This window comes from Macaca thibetana, chromosome 14, assembly GCF_024542745.1.
Source record: "Macaca thibetana thibetana isolate TM-01 chromosome 14, ASM2454274v1, whole genome shotgun sequence".
Taxonomy (NCBI): domain Eukaryota; kingdom Metazoa; phylum Chordata; class Mammalia; order Primates; family Cercopithecidae; genus Macaca; species Macaca thibetana.
Window position 1 is genome coordinate 86921153 of NC_065591.1, and position 21393 is coordinate 86942545.

The following is a 21393-nucleotide window of genomic DNA, read 5'->3' on the forward strand; positions in this document are numbered from 1 at the left end:
AGCCACATGGGAATCTCAGCTTCCTATATATGGCATTATTGTTGTGACTCCATTGAAAACATGTTTCTTTGAACACCAGAAGTCATGAGGACAAGAAGCAAACATCTTAGCTTTGGCATGATGGATCAGTCCCAGTTTAGGCCTGGATTTACTGGAACCATGCACTGTGGCTCTGAGAGGAACAGTCCCATGTCCAGAGCAATGGGCTCTCACATGCATTGCTAGTGGGAATGTGATATCATATAGCTCCTCTGAGAACTGTGTGTCAATCTTCTATTAACTTAAGCACTCATTGGTGCTTCAAAAGAATCAAGAAATGGAATCCATCTATCTCTGAACAGATGAGTAGAAAAACTGTTGCTTATTAAAATATTATTCAGCTATCGGCCGGGCATGGTGGCTCACGCCTGTAATCCCAGCACTTTGGGAGGCTGAGGCAGTGGATCACGAGGTCAGGAGATGGAGACCATCCTGGCTAACATGGTGAAACCACATCTCTACTAAAAATACAAAAAAAATTAGCCAGGCATGGTGGCGGGCACCTGTAGTCCCAGCTACTTGGGAGGCTGAGGCAGGAGAATGGCGTGAACCTGGGAGGCGGAGCTTGCAGTGAGCCGAGATCGCGCCACTGCACTCCAGTCTGGGGGAGACAGTGAGACTCCGTCTCAAAAAAAATATATATATATATACACACACACATATATATGTATGTGTGTGTGTATATATATATACATAATTCAGTAATGAAAAGGAATGAATTGCTGGTACGTGCAACAGGATAGATGATCTCACAGACATTGGGTATGGGAAAAGAAGCAAAATCCAAGTGAATACATATTGTATGATTCCATACCTATTCATTCCCAAATCAGGCCATACTCCCCTGTAATCATCCAAGTTAGAAAGTGGTTGCCTCTGGTGGGGAGTGGGGATTGACTGGAAAGCCCCTGTCCTGAGACAATGCTATGGGGCTGTGCTAATGTTCTATGTCTTCTTTCATGTGATGATTACATGAGTGTATATAATTTTTAAAACTCACTGAAGTGGAGACCTATGATCTATGTGTTTTATTGCCTATATCTTAAACTGGAGAAAAGCAACTAGGAGACAAGACAAGGGCAGCTAGAAAAGTAAGAACCATCTTAATAAATTCTGGAAAGCTTAGTCATGGGCTAGCAGGCTATGCAGTTAGTGGTTTACTGTATTTTTTGTTGTTTTTACTGATTATTATTTTTCACTGTTTCTTTTCTTTTGTGAACACATTTAATCCTTGGTTGGTTGAACCCACTGATGCTGAACCCAGAGAATATGGAGGCCTGACTGCCTTCTATGACCAAGATATCCATTTATAGATGGGAGTACATGTGAGCTCCAGTATCTGTGTTCAAGCGTTCTCAGAGCAACATTTTCTGTAAGAGGCCAAAAGTAGAGAGGAACCAAATACCCATTAACAATGGAAACATTTATACCATTGAATAAATTACAGCAAGGAAACAAGACAAAGTACAGCTATACAGAACAACATAGATGAGGGAAATGCCAAGCAAAAAATACATGAAAATACATAAAACACAATTCTGTTCATGTAAGGTCATAACATTTTTTAAATGGACAATGTTTTAATTAATTTAATCCATTTAGTTGTTTTTTTTTTTTTTTGAGACAGAGTCTCGCTCTGTCACCCTGGCTTGGGTGCAATGGCACAATCTCAGCTCACTGCAACCTCTTCAAGTGATTCCCCTGCCTCAGCCTCCTGAGTAGCTGGGATTACAGGCATGTGCCACCACGCCCAGCTAATTTTTGTATTTTTAGTAGAGATGTGGTTTCACCATATTGGCCAGGCTGGTCTTGAACTCCTGACCTCAAGTGATTCACCTGTCTTGGCCTCCCAAAGTGCTAGGATTACAGGCATGAGCCACCTCGCCCAGCCTAATTGTGCCTGGCCTCATTCATTTAGAATTCTTACAAAAAAGAATTTTGCCACTTCTCAGCTATTTGTTAATTTATTTAATTTTTAATTTGTATCAGTATGAACTCATAGATATTTATTTCATGCTTGGATTATAATTCAATTTATATATTTTGTTGCTCAGCTTGGAGGTTTGGCCATTGGAAGTTGTTTTCCTTGTGCCCCTCAAAGTAACCCCATTTTTGACTGTGTGTATTTACCAAGTTTTTATTTTTCACTATTGCAAATGCTTTAGGCTCTGTCTGTATATTACTTGCCCAGGCCTACCAAGTGCTTTGTTTATCAATACTGCCACTTATTTATTTTTTCTTTAAAAGTATCAGATTTTAGTTTTATTAATCATTTCTATTTCAGTATACATTTTCCCTTTTGCTTATTTATCTATCCATGATCATTTTTATATTTCATTTTCTTTTGCATACTTTTGTTTCATTTCATTTTTACTCACTGCTTGAGTTCAACCTGAAGATCAATAGGATTTTAGAAATGTGAATATAAATTTTCAAATAAATATGGTTGGATTCAGCTTTTGTATTGTTGACTTTCAATTTCATTTCATTTTGGTCAAGACTTTTTTCTGTATATGCATTCTATGGGATTTTAATTTGATATTTACTTTGTAGCCCTGTATTGGTAAATTTATCTATTATAAATGTTTCTTGTGTACTGAGAGAAGCATTTTCCATTTGCTTTTTAATTGTTGCAATTTTCGTTCCTCAAAGTTCTTAAGCTTGTACTTATTATTATAACATTATTAATTTTCTACTCTGCTCTATTGGTTCCTGAAAGAACAATGTTAAAAAACGTTAAAAACTACCATCACGATTGCATATTTTACTGTCTGACTTTACAACAACTCTCAGTCCGGGCTTTCCATGTGTCAGTGCTATGTGTAGGGTCATAAAGTTCATCACCGTACTATTCTGGTGAATTTTTTTATTCAATAACTGTAAAATGTGCCTTTTTAATCTACAACTACATTGGATATTAATATAGCTGCTTTAGTTTTCTTTTGTTTGGTATTTGTCAGGGTTGCCTTTTTCCATTCCTTGATTTTTAACTACTTAGCTTCGTTTTCAGATTGGTTTAAAATGCAAAATGAAAGGGAGGGGCTTGGACGGGTGGGATGCCTAATCTGGACCCAGCCCAGTGATTACATTAGCTGGGTCCTGATTGGGTTAGGATGTTGCCCAGGTATAAAGCCAGGGTCTTTGGAACGGGGGGCTTTATTTGGAGTTTACCAACAGGAAACCTTTTCTTTGGGTCCTGAAGTATTTTCAGATGGAATTGTGAGTTTTTGTTGAAAGGTAGGTTGTTTTATTTCTCTGTCAGAGTACTTTTGGATATCTGTCCTACTGAGAACATTATCATCAATTAGTTCATAAGATTTTGTTAAAAATTGTAAAATATCTCCACCAGATTTTTAGCTATTCTGCTTGTTTCTTACCTCAATGTGTTTTTGTTTGTACTTTCTTTTCTCTTCATGCCTATGGCTTTTTACTTCTCATCATGTTTTTTGAAAACTCAGTTTTCATTCTTTGTCATCATTCCTGATGGGTGTTCTGTTTCCTTTTGCAATGGTTTCTTCTTGTGAATTTATTTTCATTGTTTCTATTGATGTTAATGCATCCAGTTTTTTGAGTGGACTGCTCAATTTATTCATTTTCAAACTTGATCATTTTTCATTTTAGTTTGATGCTGCTCTTTTTCTGTTTTATGATTTGACCTAATGTTTGTCTCACGTGTCCGTGTGAAGAGACCACCAAACAGGCTTTGTGTGAGCAACAAGGCTGTTTATTTCACCTGGGTGTAGGCGGGCTGAATCCAAAAAGAGAATCAGCAAAGGGTGGTGGGATTATTATTAGTTCTTAGAGGTTTTGGGATAGGCGGTGGAGTTAAGAGCAATGTTTTGGGGGCAGGGAGGATCTCACAAAGTACATTCTCAAGGGTGGGAAGAATTACAAAGAACCTTCTTAAGGGTGGGGGAGATTACAAAGTACATTGATCAGTTAGGGTGGGGCAGAAACAAATCACAATGGTGGAATGTCATCAGTTAAGGCTATTTTCACTTCTTTTGTGGATCTTCAGTTGCTTCAGGCTATCTGGATATATATGTGCAGGTTGCTGGGGACATGATGGCTTATCTTGGGCTCAGAGGCCTGACATTCCTGTCTTCTTAATTAATAAGAAAAATAAAACAAAATAGTGGTAAAGTGTTAGGGTGGGGAAAATTTTGGGGGGTGGTATGGAGAGATAATGGGCAATGTTTCTCAGGGCTGCTTCGAGTGGGATTAGGGGTGGCGTGGGAACCTAGAGTGGGAGAGATTAAACTGAAGAAAGATTTTGGGGTAAGGGGCGATACTGTGGGGTTGTTAGAAAGAGCATTTGTTGTATACAACGATTGGTGATGGCCTGGATGCAGTTTTGTATGAATTGAGAAACTAAACAGAAGACACAAGGTCTGAATAAGAGAAAGAGAAAAACAGTTATTAAAGGACTAAGAACTGGGAGGACCCAGGACATCCAATTAGAGTGTGCCCAAGGAGGTTCAGCATAGCCCTGCTAGCAAAAATTATTTATTTACTTTAAGAGGGAGTTAACAGTGGCCGTTTGAGGATAGCACCAGGAGATATCAGCTGTGATGGCTTGGAGAAACAGTGTAAACCGGCAGTGTAAACAAGAGTAGGGCATTTATGAGTAGTTGAGAATGGTGAATAGGAGTATGACTAGACAGAAGTAGTAGGGATAACTAGTTTTTGGGGCTCAGTCCAAGTAGTGGGGGTGACTTCATAAAGCCCTGTTGCAAAAAGTAGGGTAAGGACAAACAGACCTAACATAATGAAGGGATGTATTAGGCTCATAAGGGTTATTACTGTTCTTCAGAAATGTGAGTGAGTTTAAGGGAAGTAGGGGAAAGTACTTGCGACTTCCAGGAGGAAGAGGAGAGATCAGGCTGGCTGTCCAATGGACACAGCTTTATCCTGGAATGGTGAACCCAGTGGGGAGGATCCTGCAGGTGGACGGCAGTTGGGGTACTATAGATGACTAAGTAGGGTCCGGTCCATCGAGGTTGTAGAGTTTGAGGGATCAGATTCTTAACAAGAACTGATTGTCCAGCTAGGGTGTCTTCATATGGCTAGAAATCTGGAGTAGGCAAGAGAAGATTAACAGCCTGGTGAATTTCCTGTCTAGCTTGATGGAGGACTGAAAGATAGTCGCATAGAGGGCTGGTGTCTGGGATGAGGTTGGAGCCAAGCAAGAAAGTGCATCCATATGAAAGTTTCAAATGGACTGTACCCTGTAGCATCTCGAGGACAGGCTCTAATTCTGAGAAGGGCAAGAGGTAAAAGCACTGTCCGGTCCTTTTTAAGTTGGAGGCTGAGCTTCGTGAGGTGTGTCTTTAAAAGGCCATTAGTTCATTTTTACCTTTCCTGAAGATCAAGGTCGGTAAGGGATATGAAGCTTCCACTGAATACCAAGAACCTGAGAAACTGCTTGGGTAATTTGACTAGTAAAGGCCGGTCCGTTATTGGACTATATAGAGGTGGGAAGGCCAAACTGAAGAATTATGTCTGACAGAAGGGAAGAAATGACTGCGGTGGCCTTCTCAGAACCTGTGGGAAAGGCCTCTACCTATCCAGTGAAAGTGTCTACCCAGACCAAGAGGTATTTTAGTTTCCTGACTCAGGGCACGTGAGTAAAGCCAATATGCCAGCCCCGGGTGGGGGCAAATCCCGGAGCTTGATGTGTAGGGAAGGGAGGGGGCCTGAACACTCCCTGAGGAGTAGGAGAATAGCAGATGGAACACTGAGAAGTGATTTCCTTGAGGATAGATTTCCACGATGGAAAGGAAATGAGAGGTTCTAAGAGACAGACTAGCGGCTTGTAACCTTCATGGAAGAGGTTATGAAATGACGACAGAATAGAATGGGCCTGTGAGGCTGGAAGGAGGAGATATTTTCCTTGGTCTAAGAACCATTTGCTTTGTGTGGGAAGAGATTGATAGGTGGAAGTTTTAGTGGGGGAGTAGGTGGGAGTGGCCAGATGAGAAGCAGAAAAACTGCCGTGAGGGATAGAAGTTGTAATGCTAGCTGCTTTTTTAGCATGTTATCAGCATAACTTATCAGCATAAACATTGTTCTGAGCGATGGGATCTGATGCCTTTTGATGGCCCTTGCGGTGAATGACTCCAACTTCCTTTGGAAGTAAAGCGGCTTTGAGAAGAGTTTTTATTAAAGAGGCATTAATGATGGAGGACCCTTGCATAGTGAGGAAACGTCTTTCAGCCCATATAACAGCATGGTGATGCAGGATATGGAAGGCATATTTAGAGTCAGTAGAAATATTGACGTGTAATTCCTTTGCAAGAGTGAGGGCTTGAGTTAAGGCAATGAGTTCGGCTTGCTGAGAGCTAGTGGAGGGGGGCAGAATGGTAGCCTCAATGATAGATGTGGAAGATACTATAGCATAGCCTGCCTTTGCTGGTGTGTGGCGATTAGGCCTGGTGGAACGTCCATCAATAAACCAAGTGTGATTAGGGTGAGGAACAGGAAAGAAGGAAATATGGGGAAATAGAGTGAATGCCAGGTGGATCAGAGAGATACAGTCATGGGGGTCAGGTGTGGTATCCGGAATAATGTGGGAGGCCAGATTGAAGTCTGGGCCAGGAACAATGGTAACTGTGGGAGACTCAACAAAGAATCAGTATAGCCGAAGGAGCCGGGGAGCAGAAAGTATATGTGTCAGGTGTGAGGAAGAAAATAGATTTTGGAAGTTATGAGAACTATAGAGAGTGAGTTGAGCATAGTTTGTGATTTTAAGGTCCTCTAAAAGTATTAGGGTGGCAGCAGCCACCACATGCAGACATGAGGGCTAGGCTAAAACAGTAAGGTCAAGTTGTTTGGACAGAAAGGCTACAGCACGGTCCTGGCTCTTGTGTAAGAACTCCGACCACACAGCCCTGCACTTTGGCTGTGTGTAATGAAAAGGGTTGGGATGAGTTAGGGAGAGCTAGTGTGGGGGCAGCTTCTAGGGCTATTTTTAAGGAACAGAAAGGAGTGGCCAAAGGATTTAGGATCTGTGGGGTCAGCTAGGTTTGCTTTTGTGAGTTTATATAATGGTTTAGTCAGGATGGTAAAACTAGGTATCCAAAGGCGGAAATACCTAACCATGCCTAGGAAGGAAAGGAGTTGTTGTTTTGTAGAAGGGATTGGGGTTTGGGAGATTCGCCAGACACAATCAGCAGGGAGAGCATGTGTGTTTTCATTAGAATTATGCCGAGATAGATAACAGATGAGGAAGAAATTTGGGCTTGACTGAAATAATGAGGGCTGTCCGTGAAGCCTTGTGGCACTACAGCCCAGGTAATTTGCTGAGCCTGATGGGTGTCAGGGTCAATCCAAGTGAAAGTGAAGAGAGGGTGGGATGAAGGGTGCAAAGGAATAGTAAAGAAAGCATGTTTGAGATCCAGAACAGAATAATGGGTTATGGAGAGAGGTATTTAGGATAGGAGAGTATATGGGTTTAGCACCACAGGGTGGATAGGCAAAACAATTTGGCTGATAAAGTGCAGATCCTGAACTAACCTGTAAGACTTGTCCGGTTTTTGGACAGTAAAATGGGGGAATTGTAAGGAGAGTTTATAGGCTTTAAAAGGCCATGCTGTAACAGGAGAGTGATAACAGGCTTTAATCCTTTTAAAGCATGCTGCAGGATGGGATATGGGCATTGAGCGGGGTAAGGGTGATTAGGTTTTAATGAGATGGTAAGGGGTGCATGATCAGTCACCAAGGAGGGAGTAGAGGTATCCCATACTTATGGGTTAAGGTGGAGAGATACAAGGGGAGGATGTGAAGGAGGCTTTGAACTTGGGGAAAAGGTGGCAATGAGGTGTGGCTGTAGCCCAGGAAGAGTCAGGGAAGCAGATAATTTAGTTAAAATGTCTCGACCTAACAAGGGAGCTAGGCAGGTAGGGATAACAAAAAATGAGGGCATTAAAGAATGTTGTCCAAGTTGGCACCAGAGTTGGGAAGTTTTAAGAGGTTTAGAAGCTTGGCCGTCAATACCCACAACAGTTATGGAGGCAAGGGAAACAGGCCCTTGAAAAGAAGGTAATGTGGAGTAGGTAGCCTCCGTATTGGTTAAGAAGGGGATGGACTTACCCTCCACTGTAAGAGTTACCCAAAGCATCTGTCTAGGGGGTTTCCGAGACCATCAGGCAGCATCAGTCTTCAGTCGCTAAGCCGAGAAGATCTGGGAAGAAGTCAGTCAGAGAACCTTGGGCCAGAGTTCCAGGGGCTCTGGGAGTGGCTGCCAGGTGAGTTGGACAGTCCGATTTCTAGTGGGGTCCCGCACAGACGGCTTAGGAGGAATCCCGGGCTGTGGGCATTCCTTGGCCCGGTGGCCAGATTTCCGGCACTTGTAGCAAGCTCCTGGGGTAGGAGGTTCTGGAGGAACCCCTGGCAGCTGAGGTTCAGGCATTTGGAGTTCTTGTGTGCTGGAGATGTGGCTGGGGTTTGACTCACAATGGAGGCAAGGAATTGCAACTGAGAAATGCATTGCTACTTGGCTGCCTCTACTCTATTATCGTACACCTTGAAGGCGAGGTTAATTAAGTCCTGTTGTGGGGTTTGAGGGCTGGAATTTAATTTTTGGAGCTTTATTTAATGTTGGGAGCAGGTTGGGTAATAAAATAAAATGCGTATTGAGAATAAGACAGCCTTTTGACCTTTTAGGGTCTAGGGCTGTAAAGTGTCTCAGGGCTGCTGCCAAATGAGCCATGAACTGGGCTGGGTTTTTATATTTGATGAAAAAGAGCCTAAACGCTATCTGATATGGGATAAAGAAAAAGGAGCATTAACCTTGACCATGCCTTTAGCTCTAGTCACCTTTTTAAGAGGAAATTGCTGGGCGGGTTGGGGAGGGCTAGTCGCGGAATGAAACTGTAAGCCAGACCCGGTGTGAGCAGAGCAGATGCTAGGATTGTAGGGTGGGGGAGCAGAGGCTGAGGAAGAATTGGGACCTGGCTTGGCCTGGCAAGGAGCAGCCTGGGGAGAAGGGGAGAGGTCAGATAAGTCCGTAGAAAAGAAGGATTCAAAGGACTCAGAGCTTGGGGTGGAGACTGAAGGAACAGACAGGAGAGAAAGAAGAAAGATTTGGGACGAGTCTCATTGGGAACAGAGACTAGGGAGGGACCAATGTGTAAAAGAATGTCTGGATGTCAGGCACCTCACACCATTTGCCCATTTTTTGACAAAAATTATCTAGGTCTCGTAGGATGGAGAAATCAAAAGTGCTGTTTTCTGGCCATTTAGAACAATTGTCGAGTTTGTATTGGGGCCAAGCGGTGTTGCAGAAGAAAATAAGACACTTAGATTTTAGGTCAAGAGAGAGTTGAAGAGCTTTGAAGTTCTTGAGAACACAGGCTAAGAGAGAAGAAGGAGGAATGGAGGGTGAAAGTTTGCCCATAGTGAAGGAGGCAAGTTTAAAGAGAAGGGTAGAGACATGGAGAAGTGGGATGGGGAGCAGCCCCAGGCTGCAACGTGGGTGAGCAGCCACAGCAGGCGTCCCCACAATTGACTTGCCACCAAGGGAATGTGGATAAATGACCAAGGCAGGCATCCCAGCAGAGATCAGACACCAGTGGAACGTGGGTGAATAATCAGAGAGGCATCCTGGCAATGACTACACACCAAGGGAAGGCTGTCTTCCCAAGTCCGTGACCGGTGCCGGAGTTTTGGGTCCACGGATAAAATGTGTCTCCTTTATCTCTACCAGAAAATGAAAGGAATTGAAATTAAGAGAAGGGAGAAATTGAAGGGTGGTGCCAAGATTGAAAGGAGAAAGAGGTTGGGGGATAGTGAGAAAGGTTGGAAAACAGAGTAAAAAGAGGCCGCTTACCTGATTTAAAATCGGTGAGATGTTCCTTGGGCTGGTTGGTCTGAGGACCTGAGGTCATAGGTGGATCTCTTCACAGAGTGAGGGTGAGGACAGGTGACTGGTCTCCCGAAGGAGTCCCGCTGACCCGGATCTTCGGCACCAAATGTCTCACGTGTTCATGTGAAGAGACCGCCAAACAGACTTTGTGTGAGCAACAAGGCTGTTTATTTCACCTGGGTGCAGGTGGGCTGAGTCCAAAAAGAGAGTCAGCAAAGGGTGGTGGGATTATCATTAGTTCTTACAGGTTTCGGGATAGGTGGGGTTAAGAGCAATGTTTTGGGGGCAGGGAGGATCTCATAAAGTACATTCTCAAGGGTGGGGAGAATTACAAAGAATTACAAATTCTTGTTTTTTTTTTTTTTTTTTTTTTTTTTGAGACAGAGTCTCGCTCTGCCGCCCAGGCTGGAGTGCAGTGGCCGGATCTCAGCTCACTGCAAGCTCCGCCGCCCGGGTTCACGCCATTCTCCTGCCTCAGCCTCCCGAGTACCTGGGACTACAGGCGCCCGCCACCTCGCCCGGCTAGTTTTTTGTATTTTTTAGTAGAGACGGGGTTTCACCGGGTTAGCCAGGATGGTCTCGATCTCCTGACCTCGTGATCCGCCCGTCTCGGCCTCCCAAAGTGCTGGGATTACAGGCTTGAGCCACCGCGCCCGGCCTAAGAATTACAAATTCTTAAAGGTGGGGGAGATTACAAAGTACATTGATCAGTTAGGGTGGGGCAGAAACAAATGACAATGGTGGAATGTCATCAGTTAAGGCTATTTTCACTTCTTTTGTGGATCTTCAGTTGCTTCGGGCCATCTGGATGTACACGTGCAAGTCACTGGGGATATGATGGCTTAGCTTGGGCTCAGAGGCCTGACAATGTTAACATACCTGATGTTAGCATAGCATATGTTTTAGTTTAGCTTAATGCTAGCTGAATATTTCTTTTGTCTGGTCATATACTTATTTTAAAAATATGAATATTCTGTATCTTTTGTTGTTGTTGTTTAGGTGTATTGTTTTGACTTCCTAGAAGAGACCCCCAGGTAGAGTGGTACACTAGCTGCTACTAGTGCACCCAAGCCTGGGAATCAGGAGAAGCCTCACAGTGACACCCTCAACTGAGGAAACTCACGGAGCTGCAGGTAGAGCTGGGACATACTCTACTTCTTTGACAAAAATATACTGACTAGAGTGGAGTCCCCCTGGGGAGTCAGAAAGCCTGAGAAAGATCTCACTTGTTTGGAAGTTCAAGTGTGAATTACTCCCTCACAGATAAACCAAAGTATTTTGAAAAACAAAGGGGAGAAAAGAAATTACTCCCCAGCGCTCTCAGGCATCTAGAGGACACCTAAGAACTTGGGAGTCAGCTACTTCTTGTGTGCAGCCATGAAGTCTGCGCACTCCGATCCCCAGAACACAAGTCATACCATCATGACTTTTTACCCGACCATGGAAGAATTTACAGATTTCAACAAATATGTTGCTTACATGGAGTCCCAAGGCGCACATCAAGCTGGCCTTGCCAAGGTAATTCCACCCAAGGAATGGAAAGCCAGACAGATGTATGATGATATCGGAGACATCTTAATAGCCACTCCCCTCCAGCAGGTGACCTCTGGACAGGCAGGGGTGTTTACTCAATACCATAAAAAGAAGAAAGCCATGAGGGTGGCGGAGTATCGCCACTTGGCAAACAGTAAAAAATATCAGACTCCACTACACCGGAATTTTAGAGATTTGGAGCGACAATACTGGAAGAGCCACCCTGGTAATTCAGCAATTTATGGTGCTGATATTAGTGGCTCCTTGTTTGAAGAAAACACTAAACAGTGGAACCTACGACACCTGGGAACAATTCTGGACCTGCTGGAGCAGGAATGTGGGGTTGTCATTGAGGGTGTCAACACACCCTACCTATACTTTGGCATGTGGAAGACCACATTCGCTTGGCACACGGAGGACATGGATCTTTACAGCATCAACTACCTGCACCTTGGGGAGCCCAAAACATGGTATGCAGTGCCCCCAGAACATAGTCAGCGCCTGGAACGTCTGGCCAGGGAGCTCTTCCCAGACACTTCTCGGGGCTGTGAGGGCTTCCTGCGGCACAAGGTGGCCCTCATCTCGCCAACAGTTCTCAAAAAGAATGGGATCCCCTTCAATCGCATGACTCAGGAGGCTGGGGAGTTCATGGTGACCTTTCCCTATGGCTACCACGCTGGCTTCAACCATGGCTTCAACTGCGCAGAGGCCATCAATTTTGCCACTCCACGATGGATTGATTATGGCAAAGTAGCTTCACAGTGTAGCTGTGGGGAGGCGAGGGTGACTTTTTCCATGGACGCCTTCGTGCGCATTGTGCAACCCGAGAGTTATGAGCTCTGGAAACACAGGCAAGACTTGGCCATTGTGGATCACACAGAGCCCAGGGTTGCAAAAAGCCAAGAGCTGAGCAACTGGAGAGATGATATAGTACTTAGAAGAGCTGCTCTGGGCCTGAGGCTTCTCCCAAACCTCACAGCCCGGTGTCCCACACAGCCTGTGTCCCCAGGGCACTGTTACAACCCAAAAGGTTGTGGCACTGATGCTGTGCCTGGATCTGCATTCCAAAGCTCTGCATATCATACCCAGACCCAGTCACTTACCCTGGGGAAATCAGCCCAGGTTCTTCTCCCTTCCACTGGAAGCTGGGGTTCTTGTGGTCGTGGTCATGGTCGTGGTCGTGGTCGTGGTCGTGGTAGTGGTCGTTGTCCTCGAGAACTGGGGACTGAGGAGACAACTGTTCAGCCTGTATCCAAGAGGCGCCTTTTAATGGGTACAAGGAATAGAGCTCGAGGCCGCAGGCCTCAGCTCCAGCTTGACAATGATTTGATGACAAATCCGTCCTTTTGAGTGGTGGCCTTCCACATCTTGCCAAGGGTTCTGGCTGCTGCTGTGTCCCTGATCTTCAACTCCTGAGGCCCCCACTGGATCCTGATGAAACCATGCACCCTGGCCCATGCCTGCTATCCCTCAACAGCACTACTAGTAATCTCCCTGATGTCTGAATGACTCCTCCCAATGTCATTGTGCCTTTGATTAAGTTTTCCAGGGACACTGGTGGGGACTGGAAATCCCTGGTAAACATGGGCAAGGTTGTAGCAGTGGACCACTCTTATGGCTCTAGGGTTCTGACCCCAGCTAAGTTTTCCAGAATCTCCTGGGCTCCTGAGTCATCTGCTGGGGCTAAAGACAGGCAGAGATACATCACTGAGTTTGGGGATATTTTCCTCTAATGCATGATCAATCCTCTGGACCCATGGTTATGGAATATGGTGACAAATGTCAGTGTCTCTCTCATCCCAACCCCAGGATCAAAGAAGATTCTTGCCAAGGACAATTGTAGCCTGGGCCTCTGCTCAGTGAAGATTCTTTACCTGCAGTAACTGACACATTTCCAAGGCCCCCAGATACTGTCACCAACTGTGACAACCAGGGCTTCCAGAGGCCACTGAACACTCCTCCCAACAGGTTGCCATAGGATGTTGTGGAACCTCTCAGGGACTCTCTGTTTACTTCACATTGTGCCTGTGGCCTCCACCATGGCCTAGATGCCATGGACAGCACTTGTTTCTGATGTCCCCCTTAGGATACCTCCCTTACGGTGCTATGAGTCCAGATCCCATGGTAATTTGAGCCCACAGTGGATGACGCTGAGAATCTGACTGAACCTCTCATTTTTACTTCTCATCTGGTCCTCTATGTCTCTGACCCCGGATTCCACTGGACATTGCTACAGCCCCAGTGGGGTTCAGGGCTTCTCACAATCCTTCAATTGCAACATGCCCTTTATCCCAGGCCACCATCCACTGCTCATGTACAAACTAGACCTTTTGACCAACTGAGTTACTTAGCCAGTTATGGCTTCATAGATATTTTGTAACTATACTGATGTTAATTAAATTTGCTGTCTCTAATGTGTATCTCCAAAGAAAATAAAATTCTTAGTACATGTTTTTAAAATTAGAGTATAAAATATATATATCCAAAAGAAAGTGATTTAGAAAAGAGATTGAGATAAAAGAATGGGGAAACTATACCAAACAAAGAACAAAGTAGCTTTACAGATCTTAATATCAGGCAAACCTGAATTGAGACCAAAGGTACATAGCATGGGTCTTCACAATGCAAAATACTAAATTTCACAATGAAATTACAGCGGTCATGAATATTCAAGTAAGTCCCACAAAGTATAAATTATAGTAGGTAAAAGACAAGTTTAAAGAAACAGATTAAAAATAGGAACATTTAAGTCACCAGTATGGTTTGGATATGTGTTCCTCCCCAAATCTCATGTGGAATTTTAATCTCTAATGTTGGAGGTGGGGCCTGGTGGGAGATGACTGGATCATGGCGGGGGTTTGTCATGAATGATTTAGCAGTATCCCCGTAGTGCTATTCTTGTGATACAGTTCTAGGAGTATCTGGTTGTTTAAAAGTGTGTACCACCTTCCCCCTCTCCCTTCCTCCTGCTCCAGCTATATATGATGTGCCTGTTTCCCCTTTCCCCATGACTGTAAATTTCCTGAGGCTTTCCCAGAAGCTGAAGCTCCTGTGCTCCCTGCACAGCCTGCAGAACCATGAGCCAATTAAAACTCTTGTCTTTATAATATAAATTACCCAATTTCAGGGATTTTTTTTTTTTTTTTTAATGTAGTTTCGCTCGTGCCCAGGCTGGAGTGCAGTGGCGCAATCTCAGCTCACTGCAACCTCTGCCTCCTGGGTTCAAGTGATTCTCCTGCCTCAGCCTCCCTAGTAGCTGAGATTACTGGCGCCTGCCACCACACCCAGCTAATTTTGTATTTTTAGTGCAGATGGTGTTTAATCATGTTGGCCAGGCTGATCTCAAACTCCTGACCTCAGGTGATCCACCTGCCTCCTCTTCCCAAAGTGCTGGGATTACAGCCGTGAGGAACCACACCCAGCCTTCAGGTATTTCTTTACAGCAATGTGTGAATGAAACAGTCTCTCATCCAAGGCAGAAAAAATGGAGAAATATAAGGATATGGAAAACTTAAACTACAGTAACAGTAAGGTAGTATTGACCTACTAGATGATAGAAAATACTTCCTCTCTTCAAGTACCAAAAAAGCCAAATTTTCACAAAACAATAAATATCTATTACATGCATAAACTCGGCAGTAAGAAAGCCTGATTTTGTTCCCAAGTTTCTCTTATCAGCTTGTGACCTTGAAAATTACTTAACCTTATGACTCAGTTTCCTCAACATAAAATGAAGATAGCACCTACCTCCTGTGTTTAGTTGACAGTTCTATGCATTAATATGTGCAATTTGTTAATATCAATGCTTGGGACACAATAGCATTATTGGAGTGTTTCTAGATTTAAAACTTAATAAAATACAAAGAAATATATGAGATTCATTTACAATAGTGCTGAAAATACTGCAGCCTTAAGTATTTTCTCCATCATATTCAAAGAATGAAATTAACTGGATTAAACTTCTAATGTACAAGTTAGGATAAGATAAACTGAAAGTAGTTGGAAGGAATTCATACATGTATACAAATAAATTAATGAGTTAAAATAACTGTAAAATATATACTAAATCAACACAAAGCACCAATGATATGGATTTTTTGTTAGAAAAATTAACTTACTAAACAAAAAATTTAAGGCATAAACTTCTGTGTCTGAAATATAGAAAGAGCAGAAGATCTGCCCATTCAAAAATGAAGATTAGACAAATCCGCAGAGGAATTGTGTGACATCTTCACTTCTAGTATACCTAGGCCTTTAAAATGAGAAAAAAACTTCATATTTTAAAATAAGTACATCATTGACAGAAAATCCTGATGAATCGCAGAATGAGAGAAAAGAGACAAAACTTATTGATGAACATCAATGTAAAAATTTTAACTTAAGCATTAGCTGAGATAATCTAAGTACATTAAAAGAGTAACATATGATGACTACATGGGATTTATTGCAGGAAGGTAACAATGGTTTAAAGCAAGGAAATCTGGAAATATAACTTATCTTGTAAATGTATCCAGAAATTATATGATTATGTTTATAGATGCTGATAGTCATTTGATAAAATTCAACAGTCAGTCTTGGTTTACACTCACCCACAAGGAAGCAATGAATCCTTCCATAAAATAAAATACAAAATTGTTTATCTAGTAGTGAGCTATTTTAGACCCAAGCCACCATTTTCCTTAATGTGAGGTATTTGAGGCACTTCAGTCAATAATGTATGGAATTTGCACTATTAACCACTGAAAATATTTTTAGAACTATAATTGATGGAAGGGAAGAGACAGTTGATAAGGCTGAATGTGGGGAAAACTCAAGGAGAAGGCTAAACTTCTAAATGGTTTCTTTATGGCCACCATGCTGGCTTCAACCATGGCTTTAACTTCCAGGAGGCCATGAATTTTCCCACCATGGAATAGATCAATTCAAGCAAAGTGGAGTCTCAGTGCAGTGATGGGAAAGCCACTGTGGGCATCCTGTAACCCAAGTGCTATGACCTGTGGAAACATAGTCATTTGGGGCAGTTGCAGACCCCATGGAGTCCAGGGCACACGCCAGCCTGGAGATGCCCACCTGGTGAAAGATCCAAGTGCTGGAGAGGACTAGCCTGGCCCCAGTCACCACTCATGTCAACAGGGTCATGACCCACTCAACCTATGGCCTCGGGCTGTGGTTCCCATTGCCTTAGCCTTGTGCCTGGTGTTCCCATGGCCTTTCCATCCTGCAATGATGCTTCCCAGCCCATGAACTTAGCCTGGACCCACTGCCCACCCCAGCTCTGCCAACCCTGGTCTGAGCCCCTCAACTGATAGACGTGGCCATGGTCCTTGCCCTCTGTAACTGGGGACACAGGAGCCAATACTCCAGGCTCCAGCCAGGAGGTGCCTCTTGATGGTCACAGGGCACACAGCTTTAGGCCCTCAGCCTCAGGCCCTGAGTCTAAGTCCTTGCCCACAGATGGAGCATTGATGAACAGGCCTGTACCACTAAGCCCAGGATCCAGCATCCTGCCAAGGATTCTGGGTGCTGCTGGGCCCCTGCCTCTGAGCCCATGGTCAGTCTTTATACTTCACTGCTCTGCTATGTGAGGGCTTCTTGATATTGCTCACATTTACATCTCAGAATTTGGCAAATTTCAGACCACTACCATTATAGAGCCTCTCAGTGCTGAGATAGCCCCTCTGGTGAGGCACCTGGGTGCTGCTGAGTATATTAAGTATATTCTTTATCCTGCAAGACCTTTTAATGTCTTGACACTTCTACTTCTGTGTCACCAGCTGAGATTTCATCCATTGGACATGAGTGTCTCTGAGAACGAGGTCTTCCTGGGTTTACTGGGAACTCATCTATCCCGGTGTCCCAATTGCTGGAACAACTATGGAGGCTGCTGCACTTCTGAAGAATTCACAATGTGGTTCCCCTTCAATCTTCTTCCCTTACCTACCCCTGCCCCAACTCTCTCTTTCTAGCAAAACTAGCCTCTTATGACCAATTAGGTCAATAGAATTAGAGAAAAAGTATTATCTTTCTGAGTCATTGAGGTATTCAAAATGTGATGTCACCAGTATTTGTTCACAAATGAATTAAAAGTCACCAAAACGTAACATCTGACTTTCTTCTAATATTGTAGTTTCAAACAACTTGGAAAGGAGGTTATTCTCCATGCATTTTTCTTCATAATTAGTTGAAAACTTTTAAGGCAAAATGTATTTTATGGGCTGGTTACATTGTGTGGTGATGCTGAGCTCAGCGCATGGTTTTGGGGTTCTGGCTGTCTGGCCAGGTGGGAGCACTGGGTTGCAGTCATGCTTTGAGGCTGGCCTTAGGCTCAGCCTGGTTCTCAGCTAAATAGCAGGACCCAAATTGCTGGGAAAGATGAGCAGCCCTAGGCTGAAGGGGCTATCTGACTATCTTCTCTCCACTGCCTTTTCAAAGCTGTTTGTATACTTCACACTGGTAACTCATTCACTCAACCCAATATTGTCCCCAAATAAGTGAACAAGGTTTCAATCAGGAATGTGTGTTGTATAGAAACTAAAGAAGGATTGGACAACAGAGCAGAATGAGCTGGGGCTGGTTGAGCGGCCGGTCTCAGAAGGATTCACTGAGCAGGAGACTTTGGGGACCCAATTATGAAATGGGGAGGTCTGGAGAAGAATTCCCTGCTTGCAGGGACCAGCAAGTACAACAGACCTAACATAGAACTTGGTGAGTTTGTGTTTCCAGGAATACAAAAGAAGCTTATTTGTGTTTGGGACATAGAGAGGAAGGGAGAGAGGCAGGGGGCAGAGCATGGAGGGCCTTGTGTCTCATGTCAGGTGCATTATGTGGTGTTCCTTCAACTTGAAATGAGAAGGCATTAAAACAGCAGTGGAAAAGATGTGAACGACACATTTAAGTAATCAGCTTAGTTGTTCTGTGGAGAATGTGTGAGTAGGAGAAGCAATTAGACTATTTATAATACAAGTGAGAGTGACAGTTGCTTACACTTAATTGTTAGTATTGCAAATGCACAGAAATGGAAAAATTCAGAATATATTTTTAACATTGAAAATGACAGTTTGGATGAAGAAGGAAACATTCAGAGAAGCAAACCACTGCCCACCTTAGTACCACCCTTCCTTAACTTCCCCACTCCCATCCAGAATTTCAGGAAGGCTGTACATTTTGAAGCATGAGTAATCAAAACTTGGTGCTTGTCTAAAGTTCTCAATAAAGAGCAGAAAATCTCTTATCATCCTGTCTCTCCCATTCATTCAGGCAACTTTGTCTTTCTTAACATAACAAGAAGTTTATTCTTTGGAAAATTCAAGCTGAGGGACAACATAGGGTCTCCAGGCATACAGGAGGATGGACTGAGATGCCTGGCTGAAAAGGTTTAAGCTAATAGTGACACGGTGGAACCAAAGATGAAAGCACACTGCATTAACTGGAATGGAGTAGCCCAGAGAACTGCTGATCTCTCAGTACATCCTGCATGACCAAGGAATGAAATTTTATGTGATAGATAAAAGCCTCATTGACCCTGGGGTGCAGTAAGCAAAGAGCCTTCAGCTGCAGAGAGCTGCCTCACCCAAAGCATGCCTCTTCCCAGTTTGGCCCACATTTCATGACTGCTCAGTGCTGGAGCATAAAGCTTGGCCATCTTTGCTCACTTAGCACATCGCTGAAGGGCCATTTGTGCTCCAGATTTGCCAAGACTATCTTTGGCCCTAATCCTCAGCTCCAATTTTCCCTGTGCTCAAACATGCCTCCTTCCTCTCCTTTTCTCAGATATGAATCCCAAGCACACTTGTTAAGAAAGATCTTGGTGCCAAAGTCTGTTCCATAACGGACCTGACCTACAACTTTACTTCAGGTTTCATTGTGTTTCAAAAGCCTAATTTTCTTGAGAGAATAAAGAGTGATCACCCCTACTAAAATCGTAGTTCTTTGCATGGTTATTTAGTGATGTGAGGAGATAGAAATGGCTACATAAGAATTTCAGCTTTTAATTTATGGAATTATTGTTGTGACCCCTGGTGAAAAACATGTCCCTTTGAACACCAGAAGTCACAAGGGCAAGAAGACACATCTTGCCATTGGCATGATGGATCAATACCAGTTTTACTCCTGGATTAACTGTAACCATGTACTCTGCTCTGAGCAAAACAGTATCATGTTCGGAGCAACTGACTCTCACATACATTGCTTGTGGGAATGTAACAATGTACAGCCCCATTGAAAAACTGTCTGTCAATGTTCTGTAAACTTGACCACTCATCTATCCATAGCCATTCTCTTCCTAGGTATTTACCCAATCATTAAAAATCAGGAACTGTGAATAATCCACGTGTCTGAAGAGGAGTGGAAAAGCTATAGCATATTAAATAGTATTCAGTTACAAAAAGCAATGATTCATTTTATATTCATTCAAAAAAATGGCCAAAATAAGTTGTGCTCATAGAACTTAGATTGTGGTTGTCTCTGGTGAGAGTTGGAATTAACTGGGAAGTTCTAGGCATGTGAAAATGTTGTGGGGCTATGGGAATGTTCTGCGTCTCATTTAGAGTGATGATTACATGGGTGTATATAATTGTTTAAACTGGAGGAATTGGCAGAGCAAGATAGTATAATAGAAAGCTCTAAATCAGATTTAGTCTGCCTTACATCAAATGGATCTAATAGATATTGACAGGACACTTCATCCACCAGTTGTAAAAAGTCGTAAAATACACATTCTTTTCCTCAGCACATGGATCATTCTCAAGAATAGACCATATGTTAGGTAACAAAATACATCTTTAAAAGTTCAAAAATTCAAATAATTCCAAGCATCTTCTCTGGACACAGTGGAACAAAACTAGAAATCAAAACAAAAGGAATTTTGGAAATTATGCAAACACATAGAAATTAACCAATATGCACCTGAATCTCCAGTAGGTCAATGAAGAAATTAAGAAGGAAATTGAAGAATTTCCTGAAACAAATCATAATGGAAACGCAATATATTAAAATCTATAGGATACGGTAAAAGCAGTACTAACATGGAAGTTTATAGCTATAAGTCCCTACATCAAAAAAGAGGAAAAACTTCAAATAAACCACCTAATGATGCCTCTTAAAGGAGTAGAAAGGTAAGAACAAAAATAATCCAAAATTAGTAGAAGAAAAGAAATAATAAAAACCACAGCAGAAATTAATGAAATCAAAATGTGGAAAACAATGCAAAAGATCACTGAAACAAAGAGTTGTTGTTTTGAAAAGTTAAACCAAATTGACAAACCTTTAGCCGATTAAGAAAAAGAGACAGAAGATCTAAATCAATAAAATCAGAAATGAAAAAGGAGGCATTGCAACAGATACTGCAGAAATTCAAAGTATCATTAGTGGCTACTGTGAGCAACTATATAGCAATAAGTTGAAAAACCTAGAAGAAATGCACAAGTTTCTAGACACATACAACCTATCAAGATAGAAGGAGGAAGAAATCCAAAACCTGAATAGACCAATAACAAATAATGAGATCCAAGCTGTAATAAAAAGTCTCCCAGTAAATTAAAGCTGAGGATCCAATGGCTTCACTGCTGAATTCCACCAAACATTTAAATAACTCATACCAGTCCTAGTCAAGCTATTCTGAAAAGCAGAGGAAGAGAAATTACTTACAAACTCATTTTTTTTTTTTTTTGAGTATTTTTGACCTGCAGTTGGTTGAATTCACTGATGCTGAACCCAGAGGTTACAGAAGGCTGCCTGTATTCTATGATGAGGGATCCATTCACACATAAGAGGACACATGAGCTCCAGCATACATGGCCAAGTGTGTTCTGAGCAACACTGTAAGAGGCCAAAGTGGAAACAATCCAAATGCCCATCAACAGCAGAAACATTTATACTATTGGACACCTTACAGCAGGCAACAGGACCAAGTACAGCTACAAGGAACAACATAGATGAGGGAAATAAAACAAACAAAA

The 21393-nt window shown here is 42.9% G+C and overlaps 2 protein-coding genes across 3 annotated transcripts in view; one reads left to right on the plus strand and one right to left on the minus strand.

Annotated features, from left to right (window-relative positions):
• CWC15 (CWC15 spliceosome associated protein homolog) overlaps window positions 1–21393 on the minus strand; it is a 408388-nt gene that overhangs the window by 78113 nt on the left and 308882 nt on the right. The window lies entirely within an intron of this gene.
• On the plus strand, window positions 11077–13380 carry LOC126935901 (lysine-specific demethylase 4E). Its single transcript, XM_050758048.1, has one exon. The coding sequence runs from the start codon at window positions 11282–11284 to the stop codon at window positions 12785–12787; it is 1506 nt and encodes a 501-aa protein (XP_050614005.1). The 5' UTR covers window positions 11077–11281; the 3' UTR covers window positions 12788–13380.

Coding starts and splice junctions, on each gene's coding strand:
- LOC126935901 (XM_050758048.1), top strand. CDS start 11,282: ATGAAGTCTGCGCACTCCGATCCCCAGAACACAAGTCATACCATCATG.